At 40.5% G+C, this 18423-nt stretch overlaps 1 protein-coding gene across 2 annotated transcripts in view; it reads right to left on the reverse strand.

Annotated features, from left to right (window-relative positions):
• The window catches only part of GABRB1 (gamma-aminobutyric acid type A receptor subunit beta1), a 109175-nt gene that overhangs the window by 6302 nt on the left and 84450 nt on the right, over window positions 1-18423 (reverse strand). The window contains exons 5-7 of one of the 2 annotated variants that reach the window (XM_041402841.1): window positions 2477-2614; window positions 2223-2375; window positions 693-937 (exon numbers count right to left, since the gene is read on the reverse strand). In XM_041402841.1, coding sequence (XP_041258775.1) covers window positions 693-937; window positions 2223-2375; window positions 2477-2614 — 536 coding nt within the window. Of the gene's footprint in view, window positions 1-686; window positions 938-2222; window positions 2376-2476; window positions 2615-18423 lie in introns of both variants that reach the window. The other variant, XM_041402840.1, reaches the window with a different exon arrangement.

Below are 18423 nucleotides of genomic sequence, written 5' to 3' on the forward strand. Positions count from 1 at the left end.
TGTTTCTGAAAAACTGGGGAAAAGTGAAATAGGTTTATAGATGTTTGCAAGTGTTCAGTGATGTGTTGCAAAATTAAACTCATCCTTGTTAAAAATATGTCCATAGTATTACTTTCTGTAAGTTTTCTGACTTGTTTTTTAAAGAGGGGATAGTTGTGGTATGCCTGAATTTAGTTGAGGGAAAAATCCTGATGTCTATGAAAGCTGTTATAACCTAGCAGCAGCATCCTTGTGTTCCTCAAAGGTCAGTGCTACAGGCTTCATTCAGGGCTCACTGAAGCCACCGAGCTTGTCTATGTTTTTTATTTTTGGTGAAGTTTCTGTATGTAAAGAGAAACTTTACTATAAACATTTCTTCTATACCACCTTCTAAAGCAAAAAAAGATACAGATGAAGTAATATTTAACTTCCTTGTACCCCTTGTATTTTTTCTGCAAGAAATACAAAGAAGAAAGAAATATGTGTCCTAAATATTAATTTGCATTTTCTGTATTTTCTTACTCTGTTTTCAGTTAAAGATGGAACAGACCATATGCTGCTGTCATCTCCTTAAAATACATTTTTTCTCTAGGCAATCCAAAATGCTTTTGCATTGCTTTTGCACATGTTCCACCTGTATTTATCTCTATCATCATATAAATGGACATTTTTAAGTAATGTTTGAAAAGATAGCTTGGGCATTTCACCTGGACTCTATTTGTTTCCAGTCTGCTCTTCTCTCCTGTAGCACGTCCTGCTCTGCCTGCTGTCTTTTTTTGACGTTGAGGTCCTTTCCCAAAGAATATGTAGTTTACAAAGGCATATTCCAGCAAGGCCAGGAACACAAACACAAAGCATCCCATCAGGTAAATATCTATTGCCTTGACATAGGGAATCTTTGGCAAGGTCTCCCTGAGGTGGGTGCTGATGGTGGTCATGGTCAGCACAGTTGTGATTCCTGTGAAGGGAAGAAATAAGATATTGCCTAACAAGACAAGGAAGGAGATTTGTGCACAAAAGACATAATGGCAGCATTGCACTTCTCATGCAGATGGGTTAATCATGTGATCAGGTTCTTAGCAGCCAAAGGAATGTGTTTTGCAGAACTGGAAAGGAACATATCCTTGCAAGTCTGCTGATAGCACCTTCCTTGGCTTTTCATGCAGTGGAGGGTGAATGAAATAACCTTCAGTAGCCCAGGCTATGTTGGAACTTCTTGCCTTAATTTTTGCAATAACTGTGCTAGGGAATGTGGTGTTAGCTGACCTGGATAGCAAAAGTTGATTGCTGTTCTTTCTATGTGAGAAAAGGCTTCTGACTTCATTTGAAGCAGTAGCTCTACTTCACCCTATAGTTGACTTGCATTGCTGCAATAAGTATCTAACTTTTGATTTAAAATGGAGGATGGAAAGGAGAAAGGGAAGCCTTTTGATAAAGTGATGGTCTTTGATGAAGAGAAAGTGATATATATGCTTGTACCAAAACAACTTTTCCTATTAACTAGGTGCTTGCAAGTAAAGCATTTCCATCTCATTATGTTATCCACAACTGAATGATTTTTTTTTTCTCATACGTGTTTTTTCTTTTAGCTGGCTGAATTTGCTTTTTATTCTGCTTCAATCACAGGTCCTTAGTGCATGAAGATAGCTCTAGGCAGAGGTGTAACAAGTTTAATTTGCAGGGAGATGGGACAAAATGGCTTTTTGGCAATAGAGCTGAAAAACATATATGCCTTAAAGCACAGACAGTGCAGAAGATCTTCATTCTTGTGGAAAGTTGTAGGAAGGAACATAGCATGGGAAAGAACCAGCTATAGGTAAACCAGACTTATTTGGTGTAAGCTGGTGTATCTCCACTGATGTCAGCAGGATCTTGTGTGTTCCTTCCAGTCACAGATCTGGCCTGAGAGATCACTTTTTAACATCAACAGGGATTGTTCATGCAGCACAGTGTAGATACCCTTAGATACCTGAATTAGAGTTTTATGCTCCAGTTTGGAAGCAAGATGCTTTTGGCCTGATCCAAAGACCATTATGACAACAGGAAGTCAGTCAGAATCCCAGCCTAAGTGTGGAGCTGGGCAGATGCAGGCAAGGTCACACCTGCCTGTCTTCCTGACAACCAAGGCCCTGTGCTGCTTGTGTAAGATCACAATTAATGTGCTACAACCAGCAAAATGGATTCGGTACCACTGTTTTAAAGGCAGCAAGTGTCCACATAGTTCAGTAATTTTGAGAAGTTACCTAGAGCAACTCTGGCTGCAGAGGCATCATAATTGATCCAAAAAGACACCCATGACAGAATTGTGATCAGCGTGGAAGGCATATAGGTTTGCAAAATGAAGTATCCAATATTTCTTTTAAGCCGGAAGCTAAGTGATAGTCGAGGATATGCTCCTGAAAGAAAGAAGTCACAAAATGACTAATGCTTCATGAAAGGTAGGATATTTCTGAGTAGGAGGAAGAGGGAACAACTTCTTTAACTTGTCAGTGCTTACCTGTTGTAAATTCCACTCTCTTTGATACCATCTTGTAATCCACAATAGAAAATTGCGGGAGCTCGATGTTATTAACTCCTGTTACTGCTGCCTCTCCTCCATTCCAGTAAAATTCAATATCATCAGTAGTGTATCCATCTGAAACAGAGGTACAATTTGATTACTGACTTTTCTTTTTGTTTTATTACTTTGCTTAAGTAGTTGCAGTTCAAGTGGAAGGAGCTGCTGTTAATCAGGAATTCAGCCTTCTGTTGTGTGACATTCCTGTTACACAGGAGCCTTCCCTATGTCCCAAGGAAGCTTCTAGATGTAGAAGAGAAGACAGAAAACAAGGACAGAATTCATGATTAAAGTTTGTTTTTTAGCTAGCTCTATTACAATTACTTTTCAGTCAGGCTTCAGCTGCTCATTTTACCAACAGAAAGATACCTCATCTACAAAACTTTTAAACTCTCTTTGGAGGAGCTCTGACAGTAAAACCAGGTTCGGTTCCCAGATTTTAATTTGATTTCCTATGCAGGATATGACAAAATACGGAGTTGAGAGCCAGTGGAGACAAAGATGATTCTAGAAAAATTAAGGTGCCTGTAGTATCACCTGACAATGTCTGTCAGAGCAGTAGGTAACCCTTTGATATTCATGAAGCATTTTATATTTTAATTAGACCATGCCATCTTTGATCTTCTGTTATCACAGAACTATTTCTTTTTTACTCCAAAACTAGCACCTTTCTTCTGTTTCCTTTTAACAGTGATGTTGATTATTTATAATGTAATTAAAAATTAATTTGCTATTATATCACTGGAAATGTTAACATTATTGTTACCATTTTCAGAAATATTTTGATTGAACTCAGAAGTGACTGAGTTTCAAAAAAATCTGGCAATTGACAACACTTTTGAACTAATATTTAAACTGGTTCCACTTTATTGCATTTTTCTACTTTTCCCAGATATCTACCAGAGGAGAGAACTTCTCATCTATTTTTAAAATTTTCCTTCAGGTGTTAGATTTAATCAGGTTTAAATCATATAACACAGATCAAATAAAAACATGTGTTTGAACTCAAAGCTTTAGAAAACTTGACAGTACTTTTGCCAGTTGAACTAACTGCAGCCTTGAAGTCTCCACAGAGTTAGGAACCTATCCTTTCATATGCACAAGTAATGCAATATCAAGCTAAGGAAATTAGTCTTGAGATGTCTTTTCCTATGATGGTTCCTGGTAATATCCTCATCCCTGGAAGGCTGACCACATGCAGAACAGATCCATGGTCTCCCTGGTGACAGCCAGAGAAGCTCGTAGGACTTGCTGCCAGGCTCCAGAGATTGCTTGGAAAGTCTGCAACTATTGAACAGCTATCTTTTGATGCAAACACACAATGATGGGCTGAACAAGGTTAAATGTTCACAAATTTTATTTCTGACCTGCTCAGTGCCATGGTATTGTAACTATCAGAATTGCTCTGAAAACCACACTAACCTGTGCAATATGGATTGCTGCTGCAAGCTTAAAACTGGGTTTCCCATTATTTATGCTATTTTTTTGTTGTTTGTTTCAAATGACCCATCCCAGGGCTGTGACACAGGGCTCTGCATGGCTGGTTTTCATTCCTTTTTGCTGCAAAAAGTCGAGGTAGCTACTTGGTAGTGAGACTTCAGTAGCTGCTTTAAAGGCTTTGCACACAAACCCCAGGGCTGACATGAGCTACATGTAGGGTGTGATACAGAATGGCTGAAAGTGAATGAAGACTGCTAAGACTGTTTAAAAGACCAAGACTGAGATTGGCAGGGAAGTGTTAACTTCATTTTTTTGCAAATCTGTTTTATAAAAACCTTCTCTTGAAGGATTTCTCTTCTCAGAAAAGGTGGTGCAAAACAGATGGCATTGGAACTGTCATCTCACACTGAAAGGGCATTGATGATGTGCAGACTTTGTACCACACAGATGTCCTCTACATGAGGTAATACCCATCCTTTGTCTTTAGGGGACAGAATAAAAAACAAAAGGGGCATCACTACCTAGATGTTGAGCAGCTACTTGCTGCAAAGTCACAGGTGAAGGTTTAGATGTGAGGATCCTGAACTCTGCCTCAGGCTTTGAAAGAAAACCATGAAAATGATTCTTCTGTTCTGTGCTGTCATCAGCTGTTGCCCTTTTCACATCCTGCCCTCCAGTTTTGCTCAGATTGTGCCGTTTACTTGGGCAGGGCAGGCTGGGACCCAGGGCAGTGAGAGGAACAGCATCCAGCCCCCAGGACCTCCTGACTTTACTTGCAGCTTCTTAAGGTAGCCACAGCCAGCCTTTCTGCAGTTTCTCCGACGTTTTGAGAAAAGAAGTAATAGTTTGGCACTCTAATGTGACTGAAATTCCCTTCCCTGAAGGCGAATTGTTAGTCATTTAGTTGTTAAAACCCACAAAGGTGCCAAATAAACACCTGGGATATCAGAAGGCAGATTTCAGAAAGAAAACAGGCACAACCTCCTACAAAAAGATTGCACCATGCTATTGATACACTGTGTGGTCATGCTGGATTTTTGGAAAAGGAAATTATGTGAGTTTGGTAGTGTAAACAATGTGCTTTCCTCTAGTTTTGCACTCTATGACTTTGGCTACCAAGTGAAAAGTAGAACTCGTAGGTTATAAAGTCAGCTAACCAAAAGCAAACTAACCAAAAGTTTTCTGAATATATCTATTTTTTTTTCTTGAATTAAAGCTTCCCTAAAGTTGATGGAAATTATGAGAAATAGTGATGTTTTTCACCCAGAAGCATTCACATTTTTAGTTCCCTTTTTAGAAAAGTAGTTGAGCAAAAACATCTTCCTGTGGTTTTAGGTACAGTGAATGTCAGTATTTTCATTATTTCCCTGGCAGTCATTGTAATATCTCTGCTAGACACTAACAAGGGGTAATTTTTCCCTGGGCAGTCCATTCTCTGATAGGATTGCTGCTGTGTTATGCCCTTTCCTTATGTTTTGCACATTGTTCCAGGTGTGTGAGAGGCATTGCGTTTCATGGCTGGTAATGGCTCAGAGGTGCAGGAATTTCACAGGTGCTCGTGTTTTATAGGCTTTTCTCTAGCAAACTTGGGAGGGAGACAGTTGGCTGCAGGTTAAAAACACGAATTTATTTTAGCTCTGAATAGTATGCAAGAGACAGATTGCTCCTTCTTTTCAAGTGGACAGCGGCTTTAAGCGAGGAGCTGCAGTGATGTAAATTAAGAAACCTCCAGGTGTGGAGGCAGTACTGACTGCAGGCAATGGGAACCGCTTACTTCGAGCAGCAAATGCCTTAGCTTTTACAAAGGAAGAAAAGCTGTTTCAATGACAGGAAAAGTGAGTCTTGCCCTTGCAGTGGCCAGTGTTAATGCTGGTTTGTTCACCGAACTTATCAGTACGGCCCAGGTATTCCCTCGGCAGCTCTTTTGCCATGTAATCCCTTTCCCTCTGCGTACGTATCCATGCCACCAATTTAAATGCATAGCTCTGCTTTTGGGACAGAGAGAGCAGCACTCGCAGCTGGACCGCGATGTCCGAACACGAATTTCACACAAGTCAGAGACTCCGCGGCCCTGCAGGGTTTCACTGATGCTCACAAGGGCCGCGGCGGCCCCGACGGGAGAACGAACGCAGCCGGGCCCTGCTGGCAGCGCGCCCCGGGGCCGCGCGGGGGCGCCCGCGCTCCGCCTGCGGCCCGGCGGGACCGCGCGGGGATTGCGCGGGGATTGCGCGGGGATTCGAACCCCGAACCAATTATTTAGGGAGCTGGATTGCTCCAAGCCTCTGCACCGAGCATGGCCTCATTGCTGTGCTGGCATCCCTAGCAGTCTAGCTTGCTTAATCAATTTCCCAGGAATTCTCAGTGTGGTTTTGTTGACCTAAATAATGTGACCGCTAAAATTTTATTTATTTATTTGTTGTATAATTAATAGTGGTCCGTGAAAAATATTTGTTCCACTTAAGCATTTTTTTTTGCTTGTTAGATTCTTTTCCATCTTCAAAATGACTAAAAAGCACATTTAATTGCCCAGCTTGAGATATAATATCTAGAAATTAAAATACAGCACTTAATCACCACCTTTTTTTTTTTTTTTTTTTTTTTTTTTTTTTTTTTTTTTTTTTTTCTGTCAGCATCTGAGAGTTTAAGTGAGAATGTTTGGTCAGAAGTAGCACAGATCTAAAAAGTAACTATATACGCACATGGCAAGAAATAGGTTATGTATAAATCTCCCTGTTCACTGAAAGAAATGCTTTAGAAATGTTGCTGACATTGTGATTTAGCCAAGTTTAACAGTGTATGGGATGTCACCAGGCTGTTCTATTTTACACTGCAGCACTTCTCAAATATCTCTGGGATAAGTGAGGATGTGTGTTACATTCACAGATACAAGTCATAGTTCCACTATCATTAGCAATTCAATGGAGATGTCCAAAGAGAATCCCTTTTCCCTTCTGATCCTCCAGGGCAGGGAGTAGGTAGCTCTGAAACACCCAGCAGCTGGGTCTCTTCCTTCAGATCTAAATAGGGCTTTTCAAAATGCTACAGCAATTCCATGTGTACAAATCAGTTGGCCCTCGGTAAGGACAGGGTCCTTAGGCTGAGGTTGTACCCCAGCCCTCTTCCACTCCTCTTGGGTGGTGTCTTTCATAACAACTTAATCTTTGTTGCTAAATGTCTTCTTCTTCTTCTTCTTCTTTTTTTTTTTTTTTTTTTGTTATTATTCCTATGGTTGCATTCAAACAGGAAGAGAAAGCATTCCTTCCACAGGCCACCAAGGTGGTCCATACAGTAGTAAGTATATTGTACTATTTAATCTTAAATCTGACTGGTGAATGGGGCACCACGCATCTGGAGATGTGTTTTGGAAATCAGCGTAACTAGTTAACATTAAGGTGATAGAAAAGGTTTAAAGGTTTCCTGCCACTTGTGTTTGAGTGTGTATTTGCATGTATAAGGTCCTTTTTTTTTTTTCCCACTGAGAAATATTTTTTGTTTTCCCTGGGGATATGAGTTAGCTTTAGCAACATTGGCTCAAATGAAAACTTGGTTAGACTGCTGGAGTACTAAATATTGTCAGTTATTTGAGAAGGTTTCTCAAATAAAAATAAATTTTATGTATGCAGCAATCTGTTCCATCCCAGCTGGAGACATAACTTCCTATCCATTAGAAGAGGGAAAAAAAACATTATTACAGCATAAAGTCACTCTTGCAAGATCTAATCTAATTCAAAGAGTGAATTATAACCTTGCCTTAATTTGCAAGTACCTTTAATGTTGGTTCACTTTTACTTGTTATCATTTTTTGCCAGTGAGACTTGACATAAACCTGAAAGTCCTCCGGGACAGACATTATTTGGTTTTGCTTAATACCAGTTTAATGACTAACACAGCAGGACTTGTCTGTATCACTGTGTCTCAACAGAGGGAAATGAAGGATTCTGGATAAGTAGTCAAACTTGTATTGAAAATGTATTCCAGTTGATTTGCTCCTTCTACTGGATTTTTCCAGTGATGGCAAAGGAAATTATTGGCTAAAATAAATCAGAAACACACATCAGTATGTTTTAGCTAGTATGGCTTTCATGTGCAAGAGTACCTCCTGTAAGTCATGCTGGTATTTTTGTGTCCTGTTCACTAGTAAAAATTTAATTCTCATTAGCTTTGGAAAAACAAACAAACAAACAACACCCCCCCCCGAAAAAAAAAAAAAAACAAAAAAACCAAAACCAAAAAAAAACCAAACCAAAACAAAAAACCACAAAACAAAACAAAACAAAAAACCAAAAAACCCCCAAAACTTGACAAAACAACCAAACCAAACCAAACTAAGGAATTATTAGGAAAGGGAAGAAAATGCAAAACTCTTCGTTTGCATTTCCATATACATTCCAATTCACGTTGTGCTATTTCATGGTGTTTCTTTGCCCAAAATGGCAATCCTAAATTGACTAGAATGAAGGACACACTTGATTTCAGTGAAGAAAGGACCTGTCTGAGTCAGGATTTTTTAGTCTGAAGGCAAGGTGGCTGATAAAAAGTCTGTAAGATCCTAAGTTAGCATAGTGAGCTTGAAGAGCACACGATTATTTACAGACCATCAGACTTTCAGACCAAGAAAACAACAAATCATGTCTAGTGGCTAGTTTGAAAGGGAAATTCAGCATACAGATAAACTGCAGAAATCACTCATTGATACGATTGCCCTTAGTTTCTGCTTGTTCAAAAGCTGCCATAGAATCACAGAATAAAAATCTATCCAGGTTGTTAAGTATGATACTATTTCTGACAGGATGGAGCAAAGCACAGAGGAGGTGTTTACTGAGGAAATATCAGCATGTGTGTCCTAGGCTCTGTTCCACCTTCATTGATACATTCTGCTGGCCACTCTCAGAGACAAGATAATGGCTAAGACAGATCTAAGACAGTACAACAGTTAGGGGTCTGACATGTTCTAATACAGCCTGATTTACCCATCTCATTTCTTTCACCTTTACAACACTTTCCTTTCATCTCTGGAGTGATGACTTTTAGCCTGATGTTAAGAGCCTCTGACTCTACATATCCCTGTGTAATTCCTGTAAATCAAACTGTGATTAAAAAGTCTTGTTCATGCCCCCACATTTTGTGTAGTAAAAAGCAGCCTGCCCATAGCAGCTTAGAGGCTAAGATGTCATTGAAAACTCTGAAGTTCCTTATATGCAAATGTTTAGTGAGCAGTGCCAGTGATTCAAACTTGGACTTGAATAATTTTGATGACCTATTGTCTAAAAAATTTCCAATAATATATTGTTTAAATTTTTTTTTTCAGAAATCAGGCAAGCAGTATGTGTTCATGACTGGTGTCCCCTTGTGAGCCCAGACACTTGTGTAATTGTACATGTAATATGCACAAGGAGAGGTCAGCCCTGATACACACATCATGCATCAGTTTCTACAGACTTTTAGCAAGTTTCTCATCTTATAAGTTAGTTTGAGTGAAGCATGAAGTTTTAATGCTTCATACTCTGAAGCATGACATTTTAAGATGGCACTTTAGTTACTTTGGTAGTTACATATGTTGAGGAACATTTTGTTTAGTCGCTTCCACATTTCTCACTTGTTTGCCTGGATCCTCTTCTCTTGTGGGGTTGAAACCACCAAAGTTCTGAAGCCACACTGTCATGTTCTTGTCTGAAGATTAGTCAACAGTGATTAGTGATGAGAAGGTTAACCCAAAGAGTCTCCTTGCCTTGCATGCCACTTCACTTGCTGGTGGTACCAAACTGTCCTTGAGAGCTTGGGGCTGGAAAAAGAGGATTTGTTTCTTTCCAGTAGCAAGTGTCAGAAATCCCAGCCATATTCTCTTCCTTTCATTCTGAGATGCCTTGTTTCTGAATCTATTTTGATCTTTCTGCTTCTCCCTTTCTTATTCTTCTTTTGAATGGACACACTACTGGTTACCAGCAGAAAGGTGAGCCAAAGATCCTGACCTCTTCTGGAGAGGTTTGCTTGCTTTTATTCCCCTTCTTTCTTTTTTTCTTCTAACCTTTATTCCCCTCTGGTTTGATGACGAGGAAGTAAATATCCATTTTCAGGAGCAGCAAAATGCAGACCACACATTGTTTCTACTCCAGTCCTGGCAGCACAGTCTGGGAGTGCTAGACTCAGGACGAAAGACCTTGATGTGTTGAGAGAGACCTGCCCTCTCCTGAAAGCCTCGTGCAATCCTTCACCTTGTTTGTTAACTCAAATGACTTCCACACCTTCACACGAGCCTGACGAAGGTAACTTGCTTGCAGTGCTGTCAGGAGCACATTTTATGTAGAATTTGGAAGTCCAATGCAAATCTTTTTTCAACCCCACCAGTTTCCTCCTTCCTCTTTTTTTCTCATTTGAGCTTCTGTACAGTAGATGACTCTCACAGTCTGAGCCATAATCCTGGAAGTTTTTTCTGACTTGAGTTGCTTTACAAAGTTAAAAAGGGAACAACACTATTTATAAGCACATTATGTAAACATTAGCAACAGAGGTTCAGCTGCTTAGCATTCAATTAATTTAGTTCAGTCAATATTGCATGGTACACAGTTTTGTCTGCTCGTATTGTAAACACATCTTGCCCTTGAGCACTTACTTCATTTGACTAATTAAGATCTACTTCTAAGTGCTCTCATTTTGTTGCCAGGCAGAGTCGCCCAACTTTAGATACAGCTGTTGTACTTGGTGAAAAAGGCATTTGAAATCCAGGTCCATCTGGTTGGTGCTCTAGTATGTCAGCCCAAAACCTGCTCTTCTTTAAGGCAGCAAGATCTCTGTTTTCCACAGGTCTCAGACTGGAGATGAATCAGGACATTGTATGTTTCTTGCCTATGCCAGCCTGTCTTATACAAGTACACATATTTCTGCGCAAGATTGTGTTCCCACCTGGGACAGTGAAAATCCTTTTAAAATTTTAATTATTTAATGCAGGTGCATAAAGTTTTTCAGAGAGGTAAATGTCAAAATGTGGGAAATGGATTTGTAGAAAGAATTTGTTGTCTCATCCTTCTTATGAGACTAAAAATGAAATAAGAGCTTTTAAAACACCTCTCAGTTGCCACATTTCTAAGTAAAAAAAAAAAAAAAAAAAAGTATTATCCAACATGGAACCATGTACAAGTCCACTGTACTTGGGCATTTTATATAAATAGTGAGAATGAAGTTTTCATGGTGGGCTGCCCTTTCTTTTCTGCTTCTCCTCCCCCCTGGGGGAAGAGGGAGTGAGTGAGTGAGTGAGTGAGTGGCTGTTTGGTATTTAGCTGGCAGCACAGAACTACAGGTGGGGTCTCACAAGAGCAGACTAGAGGGACACGACCACATCCTTTCGACCTGCTGGACATGCAGCTTCTGGTTTTTGGAAGTGGTTAGTTTCCTGGGCTGGGAGTGCACAGGTCATGTTGGGCTTCCCATCAACCGAAGTCTCCCAAGTCCTTCTCCTAAGGATGGCCCCCAATCCATTCCTTAAGCAGCCTGTAAGTGCCTATAGGCACTTGCAGAATATAAATTAGAATGGAAATAGATTACTCAGAAGACCAGCCACATATTCTGAGCTAAGACACTAAGAGTATTAACCAAAATTGCACCTCGCTAGGAAGTTGCAGGAAGAGATAGCAGCACTGGGCAGCAATCTGGTAACTTTTAGGTACTGCTTCAATCAGACAGATTACAGCTCAGATCTGTAATTACAGTTACCATGCAGTTACTTTCCAGCTCAGATCTGTAATTACAGTTACGATGCAGTTACCTTTCCATTTCCCTGCATATCAGCACTACGGCAATGTAGCCCTGATCCTGGAGTCCAATTCCTTGTGTGAAATGAGTCATTGTCTAATTCAGTTTCCATCTACATGCTGATGGGCAGTTGTTCCTTTTAAAAACCGGGCCTGCACTCCAGGGGTAACAGGTATTTGAAAGACTGAGGGAGACAAATGTGCACCTCCCTGCACAGATGTTTCCTTCATGGCTAGGGAGATCTGAGCTAGATGTCTGGGAAACTTGATGCTGCTGTTTTCATGGAAGCCTGATGAATCACCAAAGCTGTCAATCACCAGAAAATAGAAATTAAATGAAAAATTGTATCAGTATAAATGATGTCTCCAAACCAAACTGAAATGCTCAATGTTTTCTTCTTGGAGTTTTCCACACACTGTGGTTGCCCTGTAATAACCTATGCCTTTTTGTGCAGTCTACTCTAGCACTTAATGCTTGTTGCTTTAAGTTTATAAGAAAGCTGAATTAATAAATAAAGCTGTTAGAAGTGGTAACAGAATGCTAATGGAGGAAGCATTCAGAGTTTTATCTGAAGGGCTCAGTTCTGTTCTCTGTTCTGCAGAGAAGTTTCCTGAGAGCTGGAGGACTTGCATGAGTATACTGTGTTACTTAATAAAACTACTTCATAATAATACTGTCCCAGGTTAGATAAGTCATCTTCCCACTGAGATTTGAGGCATTGTGTTTTGTTATTTGTATTACTGCAGTGGCAAGAAGCCATACATATAGATCAAGACAGAGAAGAGATAGGCACTGAGTAGATAATTTCTCAAGATTTATAATATCTGTAAATACAGATGCACTGGGGGAAAGGCTTCATTTTCACAAACTGAAGCAAATCCATGAGTACCAGAATCTTCCAGTTTGATCTGGGTTTTTCTTTCATACAGCAATTCACACCTTGGCAGAAGACACACTGTCTTGAATTATATAAATGATACTTATGGCTGTGACATTCTAAAACAACTGTATTGTCTCAAAGCACAGTATACCAGCTCTTCCAAGATTGTTATACTACCAGGTGCAGAGATTATTTTTCCTTCAGCTCTGACTGCAGAAATACAGACTCACCTAAGAGCACAGCTGCTTCTGGAGAAGTCAGCCCCTCCTCCAAATGAATCTTTAAATTTTTTTTAAAGCAAGCTAAGCTTTTCCTTTTGCCGTTCCCCTGGCCTGACGAGTCTCAGAGGCTGAAGACTGAGACTTGATGAGGCTGTGCTGGGAAGTGACTCAGATCCAGCTTTCCTGTCCTCTGTGGTTGCCAAGGGACACCCTGGGTCACATATTGGGACCTCTGAGATTACTGAGATGACACTAAACAGGAAGAGCAGTTGGTGAAAATAACTCTGCATTCCTCTGTGTGTAATAAAAAAGTGCTTAAGACATTCCAAGTTTGCTAATTTTATATGTTCATGTTCTGGAATTGTTGAATGTCAAATATTTGCTATTAAGATCTATGCATCCATATAAAGACAAGCTATCCATCTTTTTGAAAATAAAATGTGAAAGTCATATAGACTAAACTATCTGCATCTGAGTAACTTGCAAATTTGTGTGCAGTGTAAAAATACATTCTGAAAGTAACAAAACTGATTTATAGTCCTCTGGGAAAAGAAATATTTCCAAAGTGTGGAAACAGAGCAGTCACTGTGGCTTAACACTAGTGTGCTGTGAAGAATGAATTATTTTAGCTCAGTAGCTGACTTAAAAGATGAGTGGTAAGGAATGACATAAAATGAGCCAAAAATACATTTTAACTTTTGATGTGAAAAAAAAAAGGAAGCATGCAATCCTACTTGGCTAATTTCTCAGTTTCAATATCAACAAGCTATTTGTGAATCTGCCTCTCAAAGTATCTAAAAAACAACTTGCTCAGCTTCACAGCTCTGTGCTAGTCTTTCTGTTCCTGTGATGTTTAAATTGACTGCTGTGGATGCTCATGCTGTAACTTTAAAACCTCTCTTGTTTTGCTGCCAGCATGCTCTCTGCAGCTCAGAAGGATGGCATGTCAGAAGTTAATGGGGATCCACAGATTGCTGTGTGTGTGCGGAGTCTCCACGGGCGATCCTTCCTAGAGTGCATTTGCAATGATACAAGCTCAGTGTGTATATTCTGCATAGGGTATATGGGATAATCGAGGCTCTATTATCTAAATGCCTTAATAAATCATAAAGTGAGTTTCAAATTGCAAAATGTGTTGCCCAGAGAATAGTCACTTTGCTATCCCAGTGGGCAGTATATGGTACCATTTTGTGTGGTACTGTCTTGCTTGTTTTATGAGTATGCTGTGATAAAATGTGCTTTTCTGTGTCCTGCTGTTGCCTATTCTTTTGTTAGGCTTTGTGGGAGCTTGCATATGGCATTTGATTCAGGGGCAGAGTCTTTGTGAAATAAGGTGATTTGTGCATGTCACAGCACGGGCGGCAACGGGAGTACAACAGGCATGGATGGAGACTCACCTGCACACTGGTGAGCTGGGAAAGCTGTCAATAGGAAGACATGCTAAGAACATCCTGTCACTTACAGCAGGCACATTAAGTGAAGATGGGCAGGCAGGAACCCTTCTGATTTTCATTCACATGGTTTGCATTGCATCACATCTCAGAAAGATGCACTGTTTGAATGATCTGAGTTTTGGAACCTCTCTCTCTTCTCCAAGTCCATCAAGTTTATAAGAAATTTAAAGCTGAGCATGTATTTTAGAATACTTAAAGGAATTGGCAAGAAGCAGAAGAAAGTTTTTATTCCCAGTGTTATGCTGTAACAACCAGACACATGTCAAAGTGGAGAAAATAAGTTGGTTTTTTTTTTTTTTTTTTTTTTTTTCCCCAGGGTTTACAGGACCCATGGGAAGCAACACATTTCAGAGAAAAGGTTTATGGCTGACAGGTCTCATGGGAGAGCAGGGGCAATCTGGCAGGAGAGTGAGTGAGAGAAGCTCTTCATTTACAGATGTGGCAAAACCTAAGCAACTGGTATTGGGGGGCTGCCCTCTTTAGGAACATCAGAAATAGAAGCTCTTAAAAAAGGCATTGGGTTCATCATGCTTCCAGACTTTTTTTTAAATTTTTTTAATTGGGAAGGGCCTTGCAATTGGCTTTTAGAATACTCTGAGCAGCAAGCTCCTTTGAGAAAGGAGAAATTATGCTTTCTGTGGAACCAATTTGATATGCTTGGTGAGAAGCAGGATGAAACCAGATGCCCTTTTAGTGGTTTTGGATACTTTAGGGAAAATATATAAGTGGATCCAGCTCAAAGCTCTTGCTGCCTCAGGTACAAGAACAGCAATATTCATTAGTGAATTTTTATTGCTAGGCATGAATAAATTACTAGATATCTGGTGCCTGCAGACAGGCAAAGGAAAAGCTGCATGGGAAAGCTTGGATTTAAGACAAGTTTTTCACCTCTGAAAAAAAAATGCCTATTTGTTTGAGGTGTAGGTTCTTCCATCCTTGGCAGTTCAAATGCAGTCATACCCTGGATCAATGCAATCTTGTCTCAAGCAGAGAGCTGTGATAAATCTGTTCAAATCTCATTCCCTCAGATGGCTGTGTGCCAACAAAGGTGGTAATGAATGTTTAGGTATGAACTCAGTTGTTTTTTTTCTGGCAACAAACTATGTAGCGGTTCAAGTGGATCATTTTATTGATTTACTTTAATATCACTCTAAGTTGGGTGTGCTTTCATAGAAGCATTGCATCTCTTTAATGTTAGATCTATCTCTATATGAAGAAGGGACAGCCACAAAAACAATGGAATTAAAACAGAATTGCCACTTCTTATACTGTAGCCAACTGAATAAATCTTCCTCTTTTCCCCAGGTATCTCTGTTCTGATTTCTGTGGGCTTGTTCAGTTCACCCATTCAAATGGTTTCTAAGGGTGCAGCTGACAAGGCTAATGCACAGTTCAGTGATGCAGTGTTGATCCCTGAATCATGCTGCAGCATTAACTGTTGTCATAGAGACACAGATTTTTCAGTCCAAAGGGACAGTTTTGATAGTCAGCTCAGACCTGTTGTAAAACACATAGTAGCTTGCCAGTAAGTAAATAACTTTGCCAAACTGGAGCACAGCTGGTCCCTCCATCTCCTGTGACAGTGAAACACATTTCACTGAAGTTTGTGAGATGCTGTAAGTAAAACCCCAAATAGGGATTTAATTTGTTGTAAGAGTGATGCTGTCAGCACACATTTTTATCTGATGAGTGAAAGCCAGGTGCAAGTTTACTCCACAAGATCCTGCTGTTACTGTGACACTGGCAACCTCAGAGGGACAAAGAATATTAAAACAAGAACAGTATTCTGTCTTACCCTCTAGGTAGTGCAGTGAGATTAGCACTTTTAAAGAAGGATGCTGGAGTGGGGCAGCTGTACGCAGTCAGGAGTCTCTGACAGACAACCTCTGGGTGATATAATTGTAGCATTTTGATGCTACCCTCCCTGGTTGTTTGCCTCCTCCCTCTGCTTGCTCCTTTATCAGCTGTGTGTCTGCACCCATGCCAGTCCAGAGCCTGTGATGGCTGCTGCCAGGAACAGTGGACTTGTGCCAAGGCACAAGTTCTGAACTGCCACAGCAGTTGTAGCCCTTGCCAAAGGCTACCTGATACAGCACAACTAGCAGCTGGGGGATTTAACATCTTAAATTGCCAAGCTGACATCCATCAGAGCTCATGTGAGAGTGCCAAGCAGTCTGTGTAACCTCCATCCAAGTATTAAGTCTTCTCTTTCCCAGTATATGCTAATCTGTGAGAAATGGATTGTTACAGATCCCAGCTCCACTGGTGAAGCAGTTCCAGTTATAAAATCCCTTGATTCTGTACGCAGACGTTTCCAGTGGCCATCATGGTATTAGACACTGGAACAGGTGTAAAATGTCTGATATGGTCTCCCCATCTTCCACTGCAGAATTTGGAATAAGGAGAACTGGTTGGGTAAAACTGTGAAAAACGTGTGTGAAGGAACATGTGCAGCTAAAATGCTCCCCTCCTAAATGTATACATTTCTCTTGTTGTCAGCCATGCATACATAGCTTCTGCAGTCCTGTAAGATAGCTTTAGGAAAGCTGGACATGCAATTTTTTCATGAAAATAATCTGCTGGCTCAATATAGGCAAGCATTATCCATGCCTTTGCTGTGCTGCTGGAGAGGTTTGATAATAGTTCAGCGTTTAGTTCCTTGTGCTCTTTTCCATCCCTGTGTCACACAGCTGTTTTGCTGCTATTTGAAATGCCTGAAATTATTCACTGTTAAGTATTATTAAGGAACAATTCTTATCACTTTAGGTTTTCAGGGACTGTCTTCAGCTAATTACCACAGTATCCCAAAGAGCTGAAATGACTCAGTGCCTTTCTGCTCACAAGTAGTACAATGTTCATTTATTCTTTGACAAACTAATCTGTGGGACTTCCTGGTTCCTCTGGAACATGCTCCTTCTGTGGCAGGGGTAAGTCACCCTTAAAAACTCATGGGAACCCAAAAGAGAACCAGGTTGTGTGTGCTTCAGCACTGGGGCTCTGCGGCAGTGCTGCAAGCTGCACAGCTGCAGTGGATGCATTGGGGAGCATTCAGGTTTTGGAGGGGAAAATGAGTCTCCATCTTGCTTGTTTTAGAAATGGGGAAGCACCCCAGGACTCTCTGAGAAGCCACTTGCCTGCCAACCTTTAGGAATGAAGTAAATGCTGTAGCTCTCACAGTACAAAGTACTGCTCTGCAAGCTGGTGCCACCTGGGTTAAACCACAAAACTGTGCACAGTATAAAAATGAACAAGCCCACTTTGCAGTGCTTTCAAAATGGTTTGGCAGTGCACATACTGCACAGTATCTGTCTAGTGGTCAGAAATGGTGCTCGCTATTGCACACTTGCTTAGTGATTTAGAGACTTGCTTAGTGACTACAGCACCACCTTCCCTGGCCCTTTTACTAAAGGAATAGTTCTGTCCTGGGGTTTATTGAATTCCTGTCTGTCCTACAACTGCAGTGGATAAGACTTTCTATCAAAGAGACATTTTTTTTAAATATAAAAAAAATATTAACAGTTTAATTTTCAACCTAGCTCTGTGACCATTTGTATACTGGCAAGATAGAAACAGAACAGAGGCTCAATAGCTGAAGGGTGATGCAGGAGCTGGAAGGAGAGCTTGAGGGTGGGAGTCTTATCAGCTGGCTCTGTCATGGAAGCAAATGGCACATGCCTAACACACATTGCTTGAGCAGAGAAGCCGTGGTCATGGTTATCACCTCTTTATTCACCCTATTTCATTCTGTCCCCTCATTACTCTCAAGGGGATTAGTGGGTACTACTGAGTGCAGAGTACTCTGGACAAGTGGCTTACTTGTACTCAAATGCCTAAGAAAGAAGTAGGCAGCCTGGCCTTCAGAACTCTCTTCTTCCAAATATGATGTCCTGGTATAGGGCACCCCAGGACACATGATCAATAATTTTCAAGTATTTTAGACATGCAGATGAGAAGAACTGTGGTGCATTAGAAGGTATATTTTAGGTGGACAATTGTCAAAGATGCCAGTGCCCCTGACACATCTACTACTTGTGGGCTTCCAATAGCAGGTAATCACATCTGTGCTTTTGGAAGATCATTCAGTTGTTAGTAGAACTGACCCAAATACTCATGGCAAGAAATTGACTCTCCAATTTTGACCTGCTG

The sequence above is a fragment of the Onychostruthus taczanowskii genome, unplaced genomic scaffold, assembly GCF_017590055.1.
Source record: "Onychostruthus taczanowskii isolate IOZ18803 unplaced genomic scaffold, ASM1759005v1 scaffold2, whole genome shotgun sequence".
NCBI lineage: Eukaryota > Metazoa > Chordata > Aves > Passeriformes > Passeridae > Onychostruthus > Onychostruthus taczanowskii.